Raw genomic sequence first — 20914 nt, 5'->3', positions numbered from 1 at the left:
TCAATAAAGACAGCCCCTTGCGTTTTGGTAAAACGTTTATTTTCTCCGCGTTCTTATTACTCGCTTATTAACAAACAATAAACCCGAAGTGCATAAGCGTACGAAAGTGAAACCCCTCCGTGGGAAAGTGAAAATAAACAGAAGACTGGAGAATGTTATTTGTTTATCAAGACCTACAAAGCCAACTGCAATATGCATTAACACAAGCACTGCAGCCAACGTGGAGTCCGGGAAGTAGACGGTCCACTGGATGTATGTTGAACTTCTTTCGCACAGTACGTAGCTAACCGTGCTCATCGGAGGTGCGGGGAAGGACAAACGAAACACAAAAATCAGTTCTAAAGAAATTAGTTTTCAATCTAGTTTTAAAAGTGGCTTACTAATATCGTAAGAGCACTCCAGACGGCTGCAGAACTGCATCCGAAAGCAGCTCTTTGTTGGATGGCTCGCCAAAAGGCATTGCGAGCATGGCCAGAGTTCACGTGCTGCTTTATGCTCCTTGAGATCAGCAAGGCATCGATGGATAATTATCAGTCCGCTTTAGATCTTCACTTTAGTTTTAATTTTGTGGACCACTGTAACACAAGTTCGGGACATTGCCCAAGACTGAAGACTGCGATGTGACTGACTGACCATGACAATAAAAAAACTTTTTATTTAACAAAACCACAAAATATTCCTTAATTATCACTAGTGCTGTTGCTAAAACTTATTACCGAAACATTGCTGCTGAAGCTGTACAAATTCAGATTAGGGATGAGGCATGGGGGGGGGCATGACAGGGGCAGCCACCCCCATTGAAATCCCCTCGTGTAAACGGACTTCATAACAGCAACGTGGACAGCTGTGTGACCACATACGGAGCTGTACGAACGGGTCAAGCGAGATGAGTGGATCCAGGGTAAGGGGACTTCGGGGTGGTAGAGGGGAGCATGCGGAGGGTATGCAATGTCCACCGCCTGGTGTGGGGGGGAGGGAGGGGGGGTTCGCTAAGCGAACGCCCCCTTCCTATCCCCCCGCAAGTCTCGACTGTAGCAGTTGACCTGAGGCAGCCGTGAGGCCTGTGGGGCCGAGTTCTTGGCCTCCTCCCACGAGGTTCTCTAGCTCGGAGAGCCCGGTTGGCGGGGTCAGCCAAGGGGAAGCGAGTGACATGGCCAAAGTGCCATAGGTTGGCATTGCGTAATCACGCAAGTAACAAGCCCCATCTTAGTTCCCTGCAGCAGCCTGCGGTTAGACACAGTCATCCCAATAAGTACCCCGAGATTGCGTGAAGAGACTTGGTAACAATCGTGGCACCAGTGATCCCCCTTAGCATCCGCATACCAGCTCCGCAGTGAGTAGGGGAAGCATCGGAGCCATGAAAACGCGGAACTTTGTCCCGCCGCTAAGATAATAACAACACCAAGCACTGGGAAAGCGAATCCGCTACCCAGTGGGCCAGTGTCGGTCATCTCAAGACGTCTCATTCTGAACCTGCGTTGCTCTGGTTAACCCTTTCCCGTTGCGAGACGTTCCCAAGTTGCAGGGTGGGGGTCCCGTTCTCCCTCAAATCTCGGAACGCGCAAGCGGCTTGCCGTTAATTTTAGAGATGCGTAGCATCGTGTTTCAAAGATATTGTACTCACCGGAGAGAACTGGAGCAATACGACCGCACACTCTACAATACCTGGCACCAAACTGTGCCGCACGCCCTCCCGCATGGCCTTGTGGAAGCCTCGGTATCAAAAAAGTTTTTTTTTTTCAATTACCGTTCTGATGATATGCATGTACAGGCAGTCCCCGGATTACGGAAAGGTTAGGTTCCTGAGAAATATCCATAACCCGATTTTTCCGTATGTCGGAAAACTGAACAATTTTCCCCCAAAATCAAGAAAAAATCCCCAAGCCGGAAATAGTTATGCCTCTCCTACCATTTTCTCTCAGCGCTGTATCACATTGTCATCCATTTTCTATCGCTACATGTATCGCTGTACATACGCTCTGAACTTCCTATGCTTTCATTTCATCGATTATCTACCCTAAGACTACCCATTAAACTAATGGAACATATCCTGTACAGAATTGTTGATTTTAATATTAACAGAAAGCAGTCGCTTCCGGATGTTTACAGTGCATTCAGCTAGGCCTAGACTTCACATACACACACATAAAGACAAAGTTGGAGTAGGCTCGTCTACACACACACACGCACACACACATATACACATAAACACACGGATACACATACACAGTACATACTGTACAGAAAACAAACAATTACGTAAAGCTACAAAAGGAAAATAATTACGTGATGCTAAAAATCCATTTACCTTAATCCTCTTGAAGCTCGGGCTCGGTGAAGGTGGCGTTTTGGTGCAGCACGGTGAGGTCCATCCGCAAACTCACCGACTTGCACTATTTGAACTCGTGTAATTAACGCAAACATTTCCACCATTTTTTTTATTTACATGATTTATGGGAGCATTTCCGTAAAGTCGGATTTCCCTAAGTCAGGTCTTTCGTAACCCGGGGAGACTTAAAAAACGAATGACGTACACGCACGTACATCATCGGAACGGTAAAAAAGGGGTTAAGCGAACCCATCCGAGGTCTCGACCGCCGTACCTTTGGCAAGCTTACCCGACGAGAAACAAGCCAGGGGTGGGGGGGGGGGGGGTGTGTCAGGCGTTGCCGAGCGCGATGCGCAGCTGCTGCAGGAAGAGCGGCAGCCGCTTGGGGTCCTGGGGCCAGCGGAGGACGCAGTGGCTCGGGAACATGGCGGCGCGCAGGCCCAGCTTGTGGAACAGCTCAAACTCGGGGAAGTCCTCCAGCAGCGCCAGCACGACGTCGTCGCGGTTCTGCTCGATGGCGCGTTTCCGCGCCTGCGCGACCGCGAACCTGTCGGTGGCAGCGCGGGACGCACCACCGGCTGTCGGCCTGATCCGTGCGAGTGCCGCCAAGTTGTAATTTCTTTATCAATCGATTCACATATCTGGGATTAAGTCGTCATCGTATCAAATGAAGTGCTATTCCATCTTGGAATTTGGTCTTCGGAATAGATTATCCACTGCCATAGGGATGTGGAATTTCTATCAGTGAGTCAGGGAGGACAGCCAAATAAATGTGGGTGGTACTGATAAAAAAAAAAAACTCATCAATTTATATTCCAGCAGCTGATAAGCATGAAATGAAAATTTGTATTCAGTTTCCTACACTCAGATTTAGGTTCTGGCAGAATCATGATGCTGGTCGTAAACACCAGCGGAACGTCGCAATCAATGGTAGATGTTGCGGGTTTGCTCTCCAACACACAACCGGTGTGCAGAAGTCGTAACTCATAGGCACGTTCTGCTCACGTGACAAACCTTACTGATTGGCAGTGTCGAGTGGAGGTGGGTTTACGACACATTTATGCGATCTAACCCGAAAAACGTTATCATGAATATTATTTATTTACCCCTGCCAAAGGAATAAGGGATTTCCTCCACTGGCTCCATTAAGCAGAGAAACTCATTTGAATCTGACCCACGAGTGCTGAACAAGCAGTGTAAAGTCCGCTGTGGTTTTGGCGGTGAGATGTTAACTCCCTCGCCTGGTATACAAGGAGGTTGTGGGTTTGAGCCTGACCCTGACGCCTGTGTATTTGGAGTTTGCATGTTCTCCCCGTGGTCGCGTCGATTTTTCTCTCGGTATTCTGGTTTTTCCCTCCAAATTTAGTAACGTGCGTTTAGAGTATTTGGCTGCCATAAATTTCCACGTGATAAGCGACTTCGTTGGGATATCATTTGTTGCCGGGTCACTTCTGAAAAAGAGTTGTAGAGCTCAGTGGGCCTTAGCTGGGAAAATAAAAAAAGTTATATTTAGTTCAGATTCAAAAGTATAGTTATAGCCAAAAGGCCTTGGATGAACCTAACATAGGGCTGGGGAACCTTCAACCCGCAGCCCAGAATTTAATATTTGTCACTGTGAGCATCTTGGCTACACAAATGAAGAACTGGAACGGGATATGTCTAACCTCTTAAAACACCTTATTCTGTCACTGCAGTGGACAGCATTGACCCGACGCCTGTGTTAACAAGTGGGGAGCGGTAGTGTAGCGTTTAGTGCGCTGCACTACAAACCTGGCGAACCGAATTCTATTCCCGCTCGCATTCAACAACCAGTTGGCAATTATCCGAACTGTTCCTGGGCCTCCCCTAGGTCTACTCTGCCTCAAATGAGTACCTGGTGCCATGTGTAAACATCGGAACTAGGGAGACAAAAGCGGCCGGGCGTAGTGTTGGCCAGCCTTCATAGGTGCTCGCTAACAGCACTTTCCCCAACAGTCTGTGAGGCTATACGGGGGTGGGAGGGGGGATCTTCGTCTCTCTTGCCGCCTGAGGTCCTATTGAAAGTCTTTATTCGGCCCTCAGTAAGGAGGAGGCTTTGAAGCGGCTCTCCCCCCCTGTCCGGGAGCGGCGGCGGCGGCGCGCGGACTCACTTGCGGCAGTAGGTGTCGCGGAAGAGCGCCCTCGTGACGACGACCAGCACCCGCCGGCTCTGCTGCATGCTGCTGCTGTACGCTTCGGCGCGCACCTCTCCGCCCGGAAGGTCGCGCTCCTCCAGCCAAAGCTTAATCCCGTTTTCTTCCAGCGGCTCCAGGTATCTGCTCGTCCAGTGCTCGTCCTCGCACGAGCAGATGACGAACGCGTCGTAGCTGCGCCGCCACCGCCATCGCAAAAAAACGATCAAGGACGTCGTTAGGGGGTGGCTAATGCGGGCGCGCGCGACCGATCATCGTGCTTGCAGGCGGCGGTGCGCGCCTGGGAATCCAGCGCTGTGCGGACAAGCGAGTTTGGGGGCGGAGCTCACTTTGATTTTGTGCCACAAAACTGCCGTGAGCCCATCCGCGCGGATTTGAGTGTGTTATTGCCACCAGTGCGTGGGTTTTCTTTGTGTACTCTGATACCCTCCCACATCCAAAACTTTTAAATGGATTTAAACATACCAAAGAGCTGTGGGTGTTAGCCATAATCAGAATCTTTATTTATCCTGGAGAAATCCGATGAGCTATGAAGCTCTAGTAGACAGCAGTGTTGGACTGCTACCTATAGATGTTAGGGTGCTCGCTGCAGAGCGTATTTCCATCGACCGTTGGATTGATGTGACAATCAATGGTCTAAAAAGTAAAATAGCCCTACCTTACCCAATATATAAAATACATGTGCGTCTGCAGCTTCGAGCCACTCAGCAGTTTGCAGTACGGATAACCTAAGCCGAGACCAACCACTTGTCTGTGACGCAGAGCGGTCCTGGCTGAGCGGGCGCTCAAGGTCGCACAAAGCAACAACCGACGTCACTGAAAACGGCCTCGACCAACGCCGCCCAGATCTAGCAGACACCACCGCACCTGTACTGCGCCCGTCTTGCGGCGCCCACATCCTGGCCGTCCTCTTCCCCGTCCCCGTCGTTGACGGACGGCAGCGACTCGTAGCCAAGCACGCGGTTCCCTAGCACCGAGGCGAAGTACTGCAAGCGCCAGCCCTGAAAGTGGACGAACAGCGCGACGACGACGACGGAGAGCAGCACCGACTGGCTGACCACGTACATGACGAAGAACGGCGCGTGGTCCTTGCACGCCAAGGTGTCGAACGCCAGCACGGACGTGTTGAAGTAGCTGGGCGGCGTCCGGCAGACGTACTCCGTGGCGGCGCCCGGCACGTGGACGTGCGCGCGCCCCGGGGATCCGGTGGCGTTGCGCAGCCAGTTGGCGAACCAGCCGAGGCTGTCGCACGTGCAGTCGAACGGGTTCCGCGTGCCCAACCACAGGTCGTCAAGGTGCTCGAACACCTCCCCGAACACCTCCTCCGGCACGCCGGTGATGAGGTTCCTGCGCAGGTCGAGCGAGGCGAGGCTCGTCAGCGGGTTGAAGACCCCTGGCGGGAACTTGTCCATGTTGTTGGAGTTCATGTTGAGCAGGCGAAGGTTGGAGAGGCCGGCGAAGGCTGCCGCAGGAACCTCGTCGAAGCCGTTGAACAGCAGCTCCAGCGAGCGCAGCTGCCGCAGCCCGTCGAGGTAGAGCACCGGCGGGTTGTTGTGCTTCCAAAGGCGGGCCAGGTTGTTGTGCCCAAGCTTGAGCGTCTGCAGCGCGGCGAGCCCGCGGAACGTGTCTGCGAGCACCTTGCCCATGTTGTTGTTGCTCAGGTCGAGGTAGGTGAGGTTGACGAGGCCGTAGAATGGCGACCGGTCCGTGTCGAGGCTGGTGAGACGCGTGCGCGACAGCCACAGACGCCGCAGAGAGGGCGTGTTCGCGAACGAACCCGACGTGAGCATCACGTACGTGTTGTACGACATGTAGATGTCCAGCACGGCGCTCAGCCCGGCGAATTCGTCGCCCATTAACCTCTGGTTGAGCTTGTTCAGCCCGAGGTCGAGCCTCTGCAGGTGCGGCGTGGACTGAAAGGCGCCTTTGGAAATTTTCGTAATCCCCGAGCGGGACAGATTCAGGTAGAGTAGGGGCGACTGGGACAGGGAAGACAGGGTATCTTTCCCGATTGCGCCGAGACTCCGCGAACTGTTGGCCATGTGCAGGTACTTGAGTGCGCTCAGGCCTCTGAACGTGTTGCCCGAGAGTCTGAGCAGGTTGTTGCTCTCCAAGATGAGCTCCTCGAGGTGTTGCAGCCCTGTGAAGGCGTCGTCGTCGATGTCGGTGAGGCCGTTGTCGGACAGGTCGAGCCTCGCGAGGAAAGGACACAAGGCGAGGTACTGGAACGGCTGCGACTTCACCGATCGCAGCTGCACGTTCCTCAGCGACAGCGCTTTGAGGGGCGCCCCCTTGAGCTGCCGGCACAGCGAGGTCAGCTTCGTGACGGGTGAGCCCAGCGCCGTCGAGTCCAGCACCAGCAGGTCAAAGAGAACGTCTTTGAAACAGCCATCTGCGAACTGGCAAAGACAAAGATCCCCCCCGTGTAGCCTTAACAGGGCTATTTGGGGCAAGTGCTGTTGGCGAGCACCTATGAAGGCTGGCACGGTACACGAGGGGGTGGGTGGCCAGCACCACACCCGGTCGCCTTTGTCTCCCTAGTGGGGATGTTTACTACACACCACACCAGGTACTCAATTGAGGCTGAATCGACGAATGGGAGGCCCATTGCCACTCTTATTGGTCGCAAGCAGGAATCGAACTCGGCTGACCGAGTTCATAGCGCAGTCCACTCACTATTGCGCCACCGTTCCCCATAAAACTGAGCACACATACAGACACACGATCAATGCTCATTAACAATCAGCCAACTCAGTTTGCTCATGATCAAATCACCTGGGATGCACTCAATCTAGCAATATCTCAAAATGAAAGCAGTACTGAGCCTGGATAAAGCTTGGATGCGTAGCGACCATTCATAAAACAGGTGTTAAAGGATGGAAAACTAAACTGTGGGCACCAAACCTGCACTGACCAGGGTGGTGAGGTCAAATAACCCCTCACGGTATGGCAAGGCCCTTCTTCTAGCAGTGGATTGACAAAGATGGCTGTACATGTGCATACTCATTCTGAGGTATACTTGTTCACAAATAATACTCTGTTTGGTGTGCCTTATGTCAATACTGTATCTAGTTTTCAAAAATGTGACCGCATCTCGTATTAAGTTTGTAGTTGAGTGGAATGCACCTTTCCAGTATTAGTCCCCAACTGTCCACTCGCTTTAGCTTTAAACAGCAGAATCGGTAAGCCAAGATCATGCTCGTAAATTTAGGGCCCATTAAATAATTCCTTACATCAAGGCCAATGTCTCTCTGCACCCGTCAGGTGCTGTTAGCTGTGGCACCAAACATAAAACTGCAACATTGGCCTCCACCAGTGTTCTTCATACATTTTCAGAGGCGGGCCACTTTCACCGGTAAGTCATCAGTGTGAGGGATGCCACACGTTTGAAAATATTTGGTTTGGCAGCACGATAATGGGTGTTTTCACCTTTGTGCATTGTTGAGCGCCGCACTAAAGGCCACCAGGGGCCTAGCAATGAAGAACATTGGCCAACAAAAACCCCTTGCATCAATGTGGCATCTTCCCGCCAGCCAAAGGCCCCTTCTTGTCAATAACAGTTTTCACACGGACAGCTCCAGTGGTCGTCGCACATGCAAACCCTCGAGGTTGCTGGTGCAGCTTTACAACAAGCCTTCAATTATTCTTCCCTCTGCAAAAACCACCACCAACAGCCGATCCGACCCCACACCGCTGCATGCCTCCTCGCCACTCACAGTTTGCAGGGGGTTACGGGACAGGTCAATCGCGTATAAGCTGACGTTCTGCACGAACAGGAAGTCCAGCTTTTTGAGTGTGCGGATTAAGTTGTTCGAGTAGTTCAGATAACGGAGCTGGGGCAGCTGCATGACGGTCCCGATGTTGACCGTCTGCAGATGATTGTGAGTGACGTTCAGCACCGTCAAGTTCTGAAAAAAACACACAAGGAGGCATGTGCCCGTGCGGTTACGGCGTTTTCCTCTCGCCTGCTGTTCAGTTTGTACAACAAAAATTACGGCGTGAATGCTCTTGAAAGCCAGATATTTGAGATGGAAAAATGTGTTTTCATGCTTCATTGGCGTTCAGACACAAAGAGAAGGAATTTTCCATTCTGGATTCCCTTCAAGAGCAATGGCACACATGCCGTATAACCAGGGATGGGGGGAGGGAATCACAAGACTTTGCTCAATGTACTTCTACAAAATATTCTGTACTCCCACATGAAGGCCCATCATTTACTTTTGCACACAAGTGAGAGGTTTACTAGGCTGACCAAGTGAAATGAAAATCACTTTTTTTCCCAACTGTGACCAGCCTGAGAGACCACTGCATGGAACAAGCTGCATAACTGTCAGACAAAAAACATGCAGTATTCAGACTCAAACGTGAACAGAGTCGTCAAAGCCCTTGATGCCTCGTTTTCCACCGCCAATGGGAATCGTGCTGGAACCGGGATGGAAGATGGCAGTTGAGTCTGCATGAACCAACCATGATGGATCCTCCAAGATGAATCACAGAGCCTATTCACCAAGTATTCTACAGTGGTACCTCGGTATACGACCGCTTTGGAATATGTCGAATTTGGTATACGTCGTGTTTTTACGAGAGAAAAAATGTCTTGGGATACGACGTCTTGCTTGGGATGCGACGTGCTTGCTAGAACTTGCATGGGTCGGGATGAGTCACCGAGTACCTGCGTAGACCCCGTTCACGACTGAAACAAAGCGAGAGGGGCGGGGGACGTGGGGGAGAGGGGCGGGGGACGTGGGGGGCTGCCCCCATGGAGGGTGGAGCCCCAGGTCGAGGCGCGCGTGACGTGCCACGTGACCAGCGCAGCTCGCAGCAGCGCGGTCATGTGGCTTCTGTATGCATTTTAGTAATTAGTGTATAAATTATTTTATACAACCCAATTAATGTATAATATGCCATATAAAATATCATTTCTTATACTCTGGAACGGATTATTTCCTTTCCCTTTATTTCTTATGGGAAAGATTCGTTTGGTATACGTCATTTTCGGTATAAGTCCTACCTTCTGGAACGAATTAACGACGTATACCGAGGTACCACTGTATTTCTTTGTTAGCCGCGCCAACCCACGCCAACCCAAGAACAGTCATGACATCACAGGAACGACACATTAACTAGGCACACGTGTCATGATGTCACTCTGCTTAGTTCAACTTCCTGGTCGTGTTGGTGCTAAATATTCCCAACCAAAAATGTTCAAACACTATTCGAATTTCATTTAAAATATCCTAACCTAAAGCCTGCTTACATTACACTTTGCAAAAAAAGTCTGCTCTATTTGCAGACCGCTTCCTAAACGCCACCCGGCCGGATAAAGTCAGAAGTATTTGTTGGTGGATGAAGCGAGCGCTCAGGTGTCCAAGCCCACAACACGGCCTCATTTGCACACCCAAGCATGGGGGGGACTGGGGCAGTTTCTGGGCCTGTTACACGCTGTCCCTGGAGCTGGTAAAAACGAATTCAAAGTGACGGTGAACACGAGGCGTGAGCTACCACGTCCCTACCAATGACTCGGTCCAAGTTAAGCCTTTTAAAATATCGGTTACCGTCAACGGCGCGAAGATGTTTTCGTCGGCCGACGTCCGTTGAAGGGTGTTGAAGGACAGGTCGAGCTCGGCGAGCGAGGAGCAGCTCTCGAAAACCCCGTTGTGCAGCTTGCCCAGCTGGTTGTGCGGAATGGAGAGGACAGCGAGGTTGGGCAGCACGGTGCACGGGTTGTCGTTTGGCGACATCTGCGAGATGGAGTTGTAACCGGCCTCGAGGTAGCGGAGGGCAGGATAGCGAGCGAGCAGGTGTGACTGGAGCGAATGCAGCCTGTTGTGCTCCAGCAGCAGGGAGGTGAGATCAGTCGGGAGGTTGTCTGGGACGTGCGACAGCTGCCGGTGTCTGCAGGAAAAGCGAAAAACAACGGTCATGTAAACGACAAGCGTGCACATGCTGTCACTCGTAATTGCTCCATGTTCTGACAGTATAAGTGCAACATCAACAGAAACGAAAAGCATAATAGTGCAAGGACCTGGTCTAACATCCCACTCCAGTCTAACAGACTGTGAGATGCATAAGTACATGACAGCATGGATGCAGTGATTTCTGAAAAATGTATCATAATGCCTTGTGGTCTACAAGTAGACTCCACTTTATTTTGTATTATCTGATACCATGAGAGCCTGTGGGCTGATGTTAACTATTAGTTACATTTATTTTAATTTAAATTAAATACAGGGGAGTAAACTTGTAAACCGCTTGCAGAAAAAGACAATTTGGCCTCGGTTCTGCCGTGTGTGTCTGCACTGGTGGACATTACGTGGTTGGGTAGGTAGGCCAGGCACAGAGACAAATATCCCCTGCATAGCCTTGACAGACTGTTGGGGCGAGTGCTGTTAGCGAGCACCTATGAAGGTCAGCACAGCACACCACGAGGGGGTGGGTGGCCAAGCACCAAGCCCGACCGCCTTTGTCTCCCCAGTGGCGATGTTTACACATCGCACCACCTACTCATTTGAAGCTGAATCGACCTAGGAGAGTCCCAGGAGCAGTTCAGATAATCGTCACTGGTGTTGGCCGTGAGCGGGAATCGAACTCGGGTGGCCGGTTTGGTGGGATGGCGTGCTAACCGCTGCGCCACCGCCCCTCATATGCAAGGTACAGAGCAGGGTGGCACCTGCAGTCCGCTGTGTGGTTGAAGACGTAGCAGCTGTGCGGCGTGGTGGACGGGAGGACATATGATGCCACCTGCACCAGCAGTGAAGGCTGTGCCACCAGCAGCAGCAGCAGCGGTGTCCAGGTAATCTTGAAGGTAGCCCGGCTGTAGGCTGGTCTCTCTGCAACAACCATCCTCCCTGCTGCAGTATGTAATGTGGGAACACAACACTCGTACAAACATAGTCGTGATCACAGTCAAGTGGCTCATATTACATTGTAATATGGCCACAGTCTTTTTTTTGTATCACCCCTCATATTGTAAATGTGTGAAACAAAGTCAAAGGGTCCCCTGGTCAGCTGCATGTACTGTGTATGTTGTTAGTCAGTACCTATTAAGCCCACCATACACAAGAGGAAGCGATATGGCCAATGGCAGGCACAGCTAGTGGCTTTAATATCCCGTGTCTTGATGTTCACGACCACACCACTCCACCAGATACACTAATAATTTTAGACCAAGTCATCCCATAAGGATCATCATCAGTTTCCACTGCTGATGGCGATTTGTTAAATGATCAGAGCTAACTGGTCACAAGACAGCCCTAATGTTTACACGTTTTCCTGGAGAAAGGGACCAGTCATCTTGATTAAAATTATTGCACAATCCCTCTCCTGTGCAGCTACTTCCTCTGTAATATCAACCACTTCCTCAAACACAGTTACTTCTGCATGGCAAATAGGGAAATAAGCCACATATGGTTTCCCTCGTTATGTAAATCACTGTATCCTCGATGGATATGCTGTAATTGAGATCATTTAGCAACTCCATGTAGCCCCGCAAGTAGAGAGACCCAGCCCTGCTTAGCGTTGGGAGATCTCACAAGATATATGTATCTTCTTGGTTCTTTCGGTAAAGTCACGTAGAAGAAAAATAATAAAATAATAAAAATAAAACATAATAAAATAATTCTCACGACGTTTCGGCCACAACGCAAGCAGCCGTCTTCAGGTGGAGAACAAGTCTGTCGACTTGTCATTCAGACTCTCTCTCTCGACAGACCTGTTCTCCACCTGAAGACGGCTGCTTGCGTTGTGGCCGAAACGTCGTGAGAATTATTTTATTATGTTTTATTTTTATTATTGTATTATTTCCCTTCTACGTGACTTTACCGAAAGAACCAAGAAGATGAATCCCTGCAGTCACGAAAGCTTTAAATCGAAAGATATATGTATTTGAACTTATTTCGCACCGTTCATAGTCCACCGTGAAAATTGGATAGGCCACATTCGAGGCGATTTTATAACAGGCATATACAATGTGCCATGTACTATCTTGACAAACGCCTACATTTGTAGGAATTAAAACAAAATCACAATACTGTATTACTTGCGTCACCTGTTTAACCGGCAATGCATTACAATAGCTGTTGGTCTATGATAATTCACAGCCCCTTGTTTAGCCACTGCTGGAAGAGGACCTCTGCTGACACCGTGTAAATGATGGTGGTTTTCTGACCATACTTCACCTCACATGGTCAGTGCGGGTTGCTGGTCAGTGGGATCGGTGCCCCGCTGCTGATATTAGTCATGGCAGAGAATCGAACTCCGGTTCAAAGCGAAGTACTCACCAATCTGCCACCGCTCCGCTCCCAATTTGGTCTCCACACAACAATACTCTACAGATGAAACTGTTTCAAGTCCCATGACCCACACCTCGAGAACGTGGCATCACGTGACACCACATGGATAGACATGTTTAATGAGTTGACATTCCAGGAGCATGACCTTTGCTTCAGGTTTCAGGGCCGACGTCATCGTTTAACAGCAGTATTGTGCGACAATAACACGGTAAAGTTAATTACTTATCCAGGATAGCCTCACCGAGTCTCGTGAAACATTGTCACGAGGATCATGCTACATTGGCACGTTTGGCAAATTACACTTGTTATTTTTTTCTCTCCCAATATTATCTCCTCATACAAATATAACATTGATAAAGTTGGTGCAAACATTACTTAGTTCTACATTTTACGGCCAAACAAAGAAGATACATGTGGTGTATGCTAACAGCATTACATACTGTATTGCACGTGAAAGACACACATGGCCCTGTTGGGACGCACAGACTTTCGGGGACAAATTGATATTGGCGAGCACCTATTAAGGTCGGCATGGGGCACGACTTGACGTGGTGTGGGGCCAGAATCGGGCCCTTGTCTCTTGCCAGTGCTGGCATTCACACGCTACGTCAAGGGCCACCAATTCGTGCGACCCATAGCCTGGGATCAAACTCGAGTTGCCAGGGTTTGTGGCACAATGCGCCAATCACTGCAACCACCGCTCCCCTTTACTATTGCTATAGACCAATGCTGTGCACTGTGCACATGTACACCAAGGCAACAGAGTACACATGTGCACTAAGGCCACAGAGTACACATGTACACTAAGGCAACAGAGTACACATGTACACTAAGGTGACAGAGTACAAATGTACACTAAGGCAACAGAGTATAAATGTACACTAAGGTGACAGAGTACACATGTACACTAAGGTGACAGAGTACACATGTACACTAAGGTGAGAGAGTACATACACTAAGGTGACAGAGTACACATGTACACTAAGGCAACAGAGTACACGTGTACACTAAGGCGACAGAGTACACGTGTACACTAAGGACACAAAGTACACGTGTACACTAAGGCCACAGAGTACACATGTACACTAAGGCAACAGAGTACACATGTACACGAAGGCAGCAGAGTACACATGTACACTAAGGCCAGAGTACACATGTACACTGTGGCCTTAGTGTACATGTGTACTCTGCTGCCTTCGTGTACATGTGTACTCTGTCGCCTTAGTGTACATGTGTACTCTGTCACCTTAGTGTACATGTGTACACTAAGGTGACAGAGTACACATGTACACTAAGGCAACAGTGTACACATGTACACTAAGGCAACAGAGTACACGTGTACACTAAGGACACAAAGTACACGTGTACACTAAGGCCACATAGTACACTAAGGCCACAGAGTACACATGTACACGAAGGTGACAGAGTACACATGTACTCTAACACTAAGGCAGCAGAGTACACATGTACACTAAGGGCACAGAGTACACATGTACACTAAGGCAACAAAGTACACATGTACACTAAGGCAGCAGAGTACGTACTCTAAGGCAGCAGAGTACACATGCACACTAAGGCCACAGAGTACACATGTACACTAAGGCCACAGAGTACACATGTACACCAAGACCACAGAGTACACATGTACACTAAGGCCACAGAGTACACATGTACACCAAGGCAACAGAGTACACATGCACACTAAGGCCACAGAGTACACATGTGCACTAAGGCAGCAGAGTACACATGTACACTAAGGCAACAAAGTACACATGTACACTAAGGCAGCAGAGTAATGTACTCTAAGGCAGCAGAGTACACATGCACACTAAGGCCACAGAGTACACATGTACACCAAGGCCAGAGTACACATGTACACTAAGGCCACAGAGTACACATGTACTCTAAGGCAGCAGAGTACACATGCACACTAAGGCCACAGAGTACACATGTAGACCAAGGCAACAGAGTACACATGCACACTAAGGCCACAGAGTACACATGTGCACTAAGGCAGCAGAGTACACATGTACTCTAAGGCAACAACAGTGTACACTAAGTTAACAGAGTACACAAGTACTCTAAGGTGACAGAGTACAGAGTACACATACTCTTAAGTTAACAAAATGTACACTAAGGCTACAGTGTACACGTGTACACTACGGCAACAGAGTACACATGTACACTAAGTTAACAACATGTACACTAAAGTGACAGAGTACACATCATGCATCTAAATAACTTAACAATGCAACTTATTATTAACGCGACGGGAGTTTTCATCAGCGCACAGCGGACGGCGCCTGGGCCTACTCACCGCGCACTGTGAACCAGTTACCAACACTTTACTACAATTATTTACACACACAGAGATGATGATGTTAAGCAGTATATTACACACACACGTGTGCATTACACACACATATATATATAGACTTTAGTGTGTGTGTGTGCTACGGAGCTTATCGAGTGTATACAGTCCGGTAGAGTTGATAACCCGAGCGCTCTCACCCGCCGCTGTTTCCAAGTTTGCGCAGTGACAGCCACGAGGTAATGTGCGAGTTACTGTGACAACAACAACCGTGCCAGGCTAGGTGCACCAGGAGGTCACGGGGCAGACCCTGCAGGTGCCACGTGTCGAGTGACTGAGATGAGTGGCTGATGCACCACCTGTGCCAGGCTAGGTGCACCAGGAGGTCACGGGGCAGACCCAGCAGGTGCCACGTGTCGACTGAGTGAGATGAGTGGCTGATGCACCACCTGTGCCAGGCTAGGTGCACCAGGAGGTCGACCCAGCAGGTGCCACGTGTCGACTGAGTGAGATGAGTGGCTGATGCACCACCTGTGCCCCCTACTGTGCCAACTTGCTGTGCTTTAGTCACGCGGCGTTGTTGTGAGCGTCGCTCCTCCGCCCTCTGTTGTTGTTGGAGGGCGACTGCCAATACGCGCACACACACACAAATATCTCCCACGTACATGTAGCCTGTAACAGGCTGTAGGGGCAAGTGATGTGAGCGAGTGGCACCTATGAAGAAGGCCGGCACGGCACACGAGGGGGTGGGTAGGTGGCCGGTACCCCTCCCGACCGCCTTTGTCTCCCCCAGTGGGCGATGTCTACACTAACACACCTCTACCAGGTACTCACTCACGAGTCTCCGGTGTTGGTGGCCGTGAGAGGGAATGGAAATTGGGTCACCCCAGCACTGCACTCGGGCAGGGGCTGCAGTCCCGATTGTGATTGATCAAGTATTGGATCACTCGATAGATTACACTGGTCAACAAACAAAAAAATTCTGGCCTGGACTTTTGCAGCTGTTTTAGACTAATTTCAGGGTGCTGATTCCAAATTTAATCTCAGATTTGCTCTATCATCTCATTTTTATGCTATCGGCATACCCCATTTTCATTGATTTTACCCGAAATTAACTCTGTCACTTATGATTGCAAGTTGTTGCGAGTCAGTGACTGCTTTAGTGTTAAAATATGGTGCTGTATTTTTAGGATAGTGTGTTTTAATATAATTTTATGTAGATATCCACATTTATTTAATATTTTTCTTCTGCAGGGCGTGATCTAACAATGGCTACAACATCCGAAAGAAGGAAATGCAGTAATGATCCGGATATTTTCTGCTACATCTGTGGCAGCTTGTCAAGAAGGTTTATCTTGCCTACTTTAAAGTACGACTTGGAGACCAAGACAAAAATTGGGCTCCTCACAAAGTGTGTAAAACCTGTGTTGAAACTTTGCGATCATGGTTTAAAAGAAAGAATGCTAAGCTGAAGTTTGGTGTGCCAATGGTTTGGAGAGAACCTACAAACCATTTGGATAACTGCTACTTCTGCCTTGTCAATGTAAAAGGTTTCAATAAGAAAAACAAACAACACTTACAATACCCAGATATCCCATCTGCCAGACGACCAGTTGAGCACTGTGAGGAAATACCTGCCTGTATTTACTGAGCTACCAGAGATTGATGTTGAATCCCTCAGTTTACCTGCTTCTACAGATGATGATGATGATGCTCAGATGGAATATACGCCATCTGATGCAGATTGTGATCAAATTTATCTGTTTAGTCAGCCTGAATTGAATGATTTTGTAAGAGATTTGTATTTGCCAAAGCAGTCTGCTGAATTATTGGCCTCTAGGCTGCAAGAGAAAGGACTACTCAGACCTGGCACTAGTGTCTCCTTTTATCGTAACAGAGAAGCAGCACTGCGAAAGTACTTCCATTCAGATGGTCAACTTGTTTATTGTAATGATGTTGAAGGGCTTCTTCTCAATATGGGACTGCCCACATATGATTCAAGTGAATGGAGACTTTTTGTTGACAGTAGTAAAAGGAGTGTGAAATGTGTGTTACTTCACAACAGAAATATATATGGTTCAATCCCAATAGGACGCTGTAAAAATGAATGAAGAGTATGCCAACATCAAGATTGTTCTGGATAGATTGGAATACCATATTCATGGATGGCTAATTTGTGTTGATTTGAAAATGGTTAATTTTCTGCTGGGTCAGCAAGGAGGTCACACCAAATACCCTTGTTTCCTGTGCTACTGGGACAGTAGGGCTACATTAGAACACTGGGTTAAAAATAACTGTCCACCAAGAATCAGTTTGACGCCTGGTGACAAGAACATCAAGAATGAGCCTCTGGTTGATAGGAATAAAATTGTATTTCCCCCACTGCACATAAAACTTGGGTTAATGAAGCATTTCGTCAAAGCTCTTGATCACACCGGAGAGTGCTTCAGCTATATATGTTCAACCTTTTCAAGTCTCAGTGCCGAGAAGAAAAAGGCAGGACTATTTGATGGCCCTCAAATAAGAACACTCATCAGGGATCCACACTTTGTTACAACAATGACTGTGGCAGAGGCTAGAGCTTGGAATGCATTCTCTGATGTGGTGCGGAATTTCCTTGGGATCAGGAAAGCGGACAACTATCGAGAGATTGTGGAGGAGCTGTTCTTGAGTTTCCAAGCACTTGGATGTAGAATGAGCATCAAGGTTCACTACTTACATAGTCACTTGGCCCAGTTTCCAGAGAACATGGGTCACGTGAGCGAAGAGCAAGGTGAACGCTTTCATCAAGACATTAAAGTTATGGAAGAACGTTATCAAGGCTGATGGGACTCAAACATGATGGCAGATTACTGCTGGTCCTTGATGAGAGACATTCCACAAGCTGTACATTGGAAATCGTCAAAGAAGAGGTCGTTTATGCAGATGTAACATCACTATTGTGAATGACCTTTTTGTACATATTTTCTTATCTTCACAATTCAATTCTTACATGGTAATATGCATTCACTCACATTGATATGCAGTCACTCTCACAACTTTGTGCTACGGCTCATTGTATATTGTATCTTATCTTATTCTTGTATGGATGTCTGTTTAGCTATTCGTATATGAGCATAAATTTGCTGTTTTTATTGAAAATGCAATATTTGATATCTCACAAACCTGATGTGATAGACAAAAACTGATGCCAGATTTGGAATCAGCACCCCAAAATTACATTAAAACTGTTGGAATACCTTATGCCAGAAAAAGTGTGTTGACCAGTGTTATCGGTTCGATTATTCGACTCATCGGATGACACGAAATTCATGTCTTCGGCTAATACATGTTCCTCCCCAGACATTAATGGTCATCCCCCTGGCCCTTGTAAATATCAACGTTATCCAACAAAGCCCCATCACAAGGGTGAAACAAAAACAAATAACAAAAATGTGCCCGTATTGAAACGGTTGTACGCCGTATGGACCTGAAAACTCATTTCCCTTTACAAGAATACGGAGTAAACCGCATGGGTTGACGGATATGCATGCTGTTGGCATGCAATTCTTGTAACCTTTGGACCAAAATGGGTCGAACGTTCTATATTTACTGGGTCTCTCTGATCAGTGGAAAATAGAGGCATATGGCAAGCAAAATCTAAAAAATACCAAACTAAACCGCACATAGTTCGTGCAAAGTGCAGTACAGTGCTGTGCACACAAACTTGACCGAGGCAATGAGATTCGCTAATGTGCTGTAGGGCACCACGGTGGTGAGATGTCAACTACCTCGCCTGGTATACACGAGGTCTTTGGTTCGATCCAGACCCTGACGCCTCCTGTATATTTGGAGTTTGCAGTGTCTCTCTCCTCGTGTTACTCCGGGTCATCCGGGTTTACCCTTCCACATTTATAAACAACATCACGCGTTCAGAGTATTTGGCTGCTATACATTTCCACATTCCAAGCCAGCTTCGTTCACCTATCATTTGTGGCCAGGTGGCTTCTGAAAAAGAGCCGTATAGCGCAGTGGGAATTACCGAATAAAATAAAAAATATAGTTTCGTTTATTATTACAGCTGAGTAAATAAGGTCACTCAGAGCAGTGGAATGGTGTTGTTCCCTGCCATCATCATCACCCACGATTAATCCACTGCTGGATGAAGGCATCCTCACGCCGTCAGCATGTTTATGCCACAATTTCCACCAATGACTCTGGGTCAGACAATTAGTGAGCTGAACGCTACACGATGCATCATTGTACAATATCATCAGGCATGATCTCCACCAGCTGTCACCATATTTCAGTCTTGAAATGCAGCAATCCATCTCAATGTCATATAAGGTAACATAAATCCTAGTGAAAGAACAACAGTTTTTAGGTACATTATGTTCCTGGCCAACTACAATAGTAAGGGTGCCATTAAAAAGTCATAGTTGGATAGAATATGAATTAAATATCAATGGATAGTAAGCATTAAAAATACAACTCAATATTCACAAATGTTACGTGCTAACATGTTTCTGAATATCTGTAATTGTACACAGTGGTCCAAATGTCTCGTGCCCCCCCCCCCCCCCCCCCCATTTAATCCTCTAAAACTTTAAATACATTTTTAAGTAAAGTTTATTTCAAACGGGAAATGAACATACAAAGGGAGGAAAATAAATGTTTGGGGTGAGTTAGTTGGGAGTCACGAGATATCGGGACCACCCTTTACAGGCACACCCCGTTTAGCGCTACCCCGTACAGCGCTGATTCGTCATCGAGCTGTTTGTAATCACAATTTTTAAGAACAGCACACGCAACAAATGATTTGTAACGCCGCAATTTTAAATAATTGCTGGGCCTTTTAGACGTTCGCCGTTTACATCGAAAATAATTATTAGGAGGGGGTTTTGTTTTTACTCTGCAATTATCGTGTCCGGGAGGAAGCCGCGGACGAAGCAGTCGTGAAAGAGAAGCCACGTGGCGGCTGTAGAGTCACAGGGGTTTGTTGACCTCCTCTGAACTCGAGAGAATGCAGAGGTAAGTAACACATTCCTCCTGCGGAGGGAGCTGGTAGGAACGTTGGGTTGCTCGATCAATGGCCAGGGTCAACAGCGGCGTGGTGTATTCCGCCAATATGCCCGACTGTGAGGGCGGGCACAAGCCGGCGTGAGTAGGTTAAACGTTGAGTTTTATAAGGGCACCACGGGGTGACCAGCCCCTCCCCACCCAGCCCCACCCCTCCCACCCCCCACCCAGCCCCTCCCCATCCAGCCCCTCCTCCCCACCCAGCCCCTCCCCACCCTCCCTCCTCCCCACCCAGCCCCTCCCTCCCCACCCAGCCCCTCCCCTCCCACCCCCCACCCTCCCCAGCCCCACCCAGCCCCTTCCTGCACGACGGACGGACACAATAATCCCCTGTGGGCTGGTGGGACCAGTGGGTTCCTCCCAGTATGAAATGTACTGGTAATGGCAGAACTCCACGACTCCAGGCAGTGGCCCCGAAGCTTGCCATAACGTCAGGGGGCCCTGGTCGAATACAGCCAACGTGAGTTGAGCGTTGACAATTAGACCCAAGGCGAAACATAACATATAAAAGATGGTTTAAAAGTTTTATCATCAGTATGGCATAAGTATACCAAGTTTGCAGTCGGTACCACATTGGGAAGTGGGTTAAAATTTAGTTACAAGATTTGAGGATACAACAACAGAGTGAAAAGAAATCGTGTAATAATAAATAAAATAAAATCGTGTAAAATAATAATAAAAACACCTTTAATGTGACAACATCGTGGCCTTCCATAGCCCGTCCAGCAGAGGTCACCAATGAGTCTTGTATGCT

At 48.4% G+C, this 20914-nt stretch overlaps 1 protein-coding gene across 3 annotated transcripts; it reads right to left on the bottom strand.

The window, feature by feature from the left end:
• Positions 1-22: 22 nt before the first annotated feature.
• Positions 23-15655, bottom strand: LOC133350690 (toll-like receptor 3). 3 transcript variants are annotated; one of them, XM_061565328.1, is made up of 7 exons: positions 15634-15655; positions 11171-11351; positions 10056-10395; positions 8217-8408; positions 5368-6899; positions 4459-4674; positions 23-2876 (listed from the first exon to the last, which is right to left on the bottom strand). In XM_061565328.1, the coding sequence occupies exons 2-7, from the start codon at positions 11341-11343 to the stop codon at positions 2660-2662; spliced, it is 2670 nt and encodes an 889-aa protein (XP_061421312.1). In that variant the 5' UTR covers positions 11344-11351; positions 15634-15655; the 3' UTR covers positions 23-2659. The 3 variants fall into 3 exon arrangements, with proteins under 3 accessions (XP_061421312.1, XP_061421311.1, XP_061421310.1); XM_061565327.1 differs by lacking the exon at positions 15634-15655 and adding an exon at positions 15303-15599; XM_061565326.1 differs by lacking the exon at positions 15634-15655 and adding an exon at positions 12780-13635.
• Between the last annotated feature and the right edge of the window lie 5259 nt (positions 15656-20914).

The sequence above is a fragment of the Lethenteron reissneri genome, chromosome 34, assembly GCF_015708825.2.
Source record: "Lethenteron reissneri isolate LAM-NWPU_2019-01 chromosome 34, ASM1570882v1, whole genome shotgun sequence".
NCBI classification, from domain to species: Eukaryota; Metazoa; Chordata; class Hyperoartia; order Petromyzontiformes; family Petromyzontidae; genus Lethenteron; species Lethenteron reissneri.
This window is presented reverse-complemented; position numbering and strand designations above follow the sequence as displayed.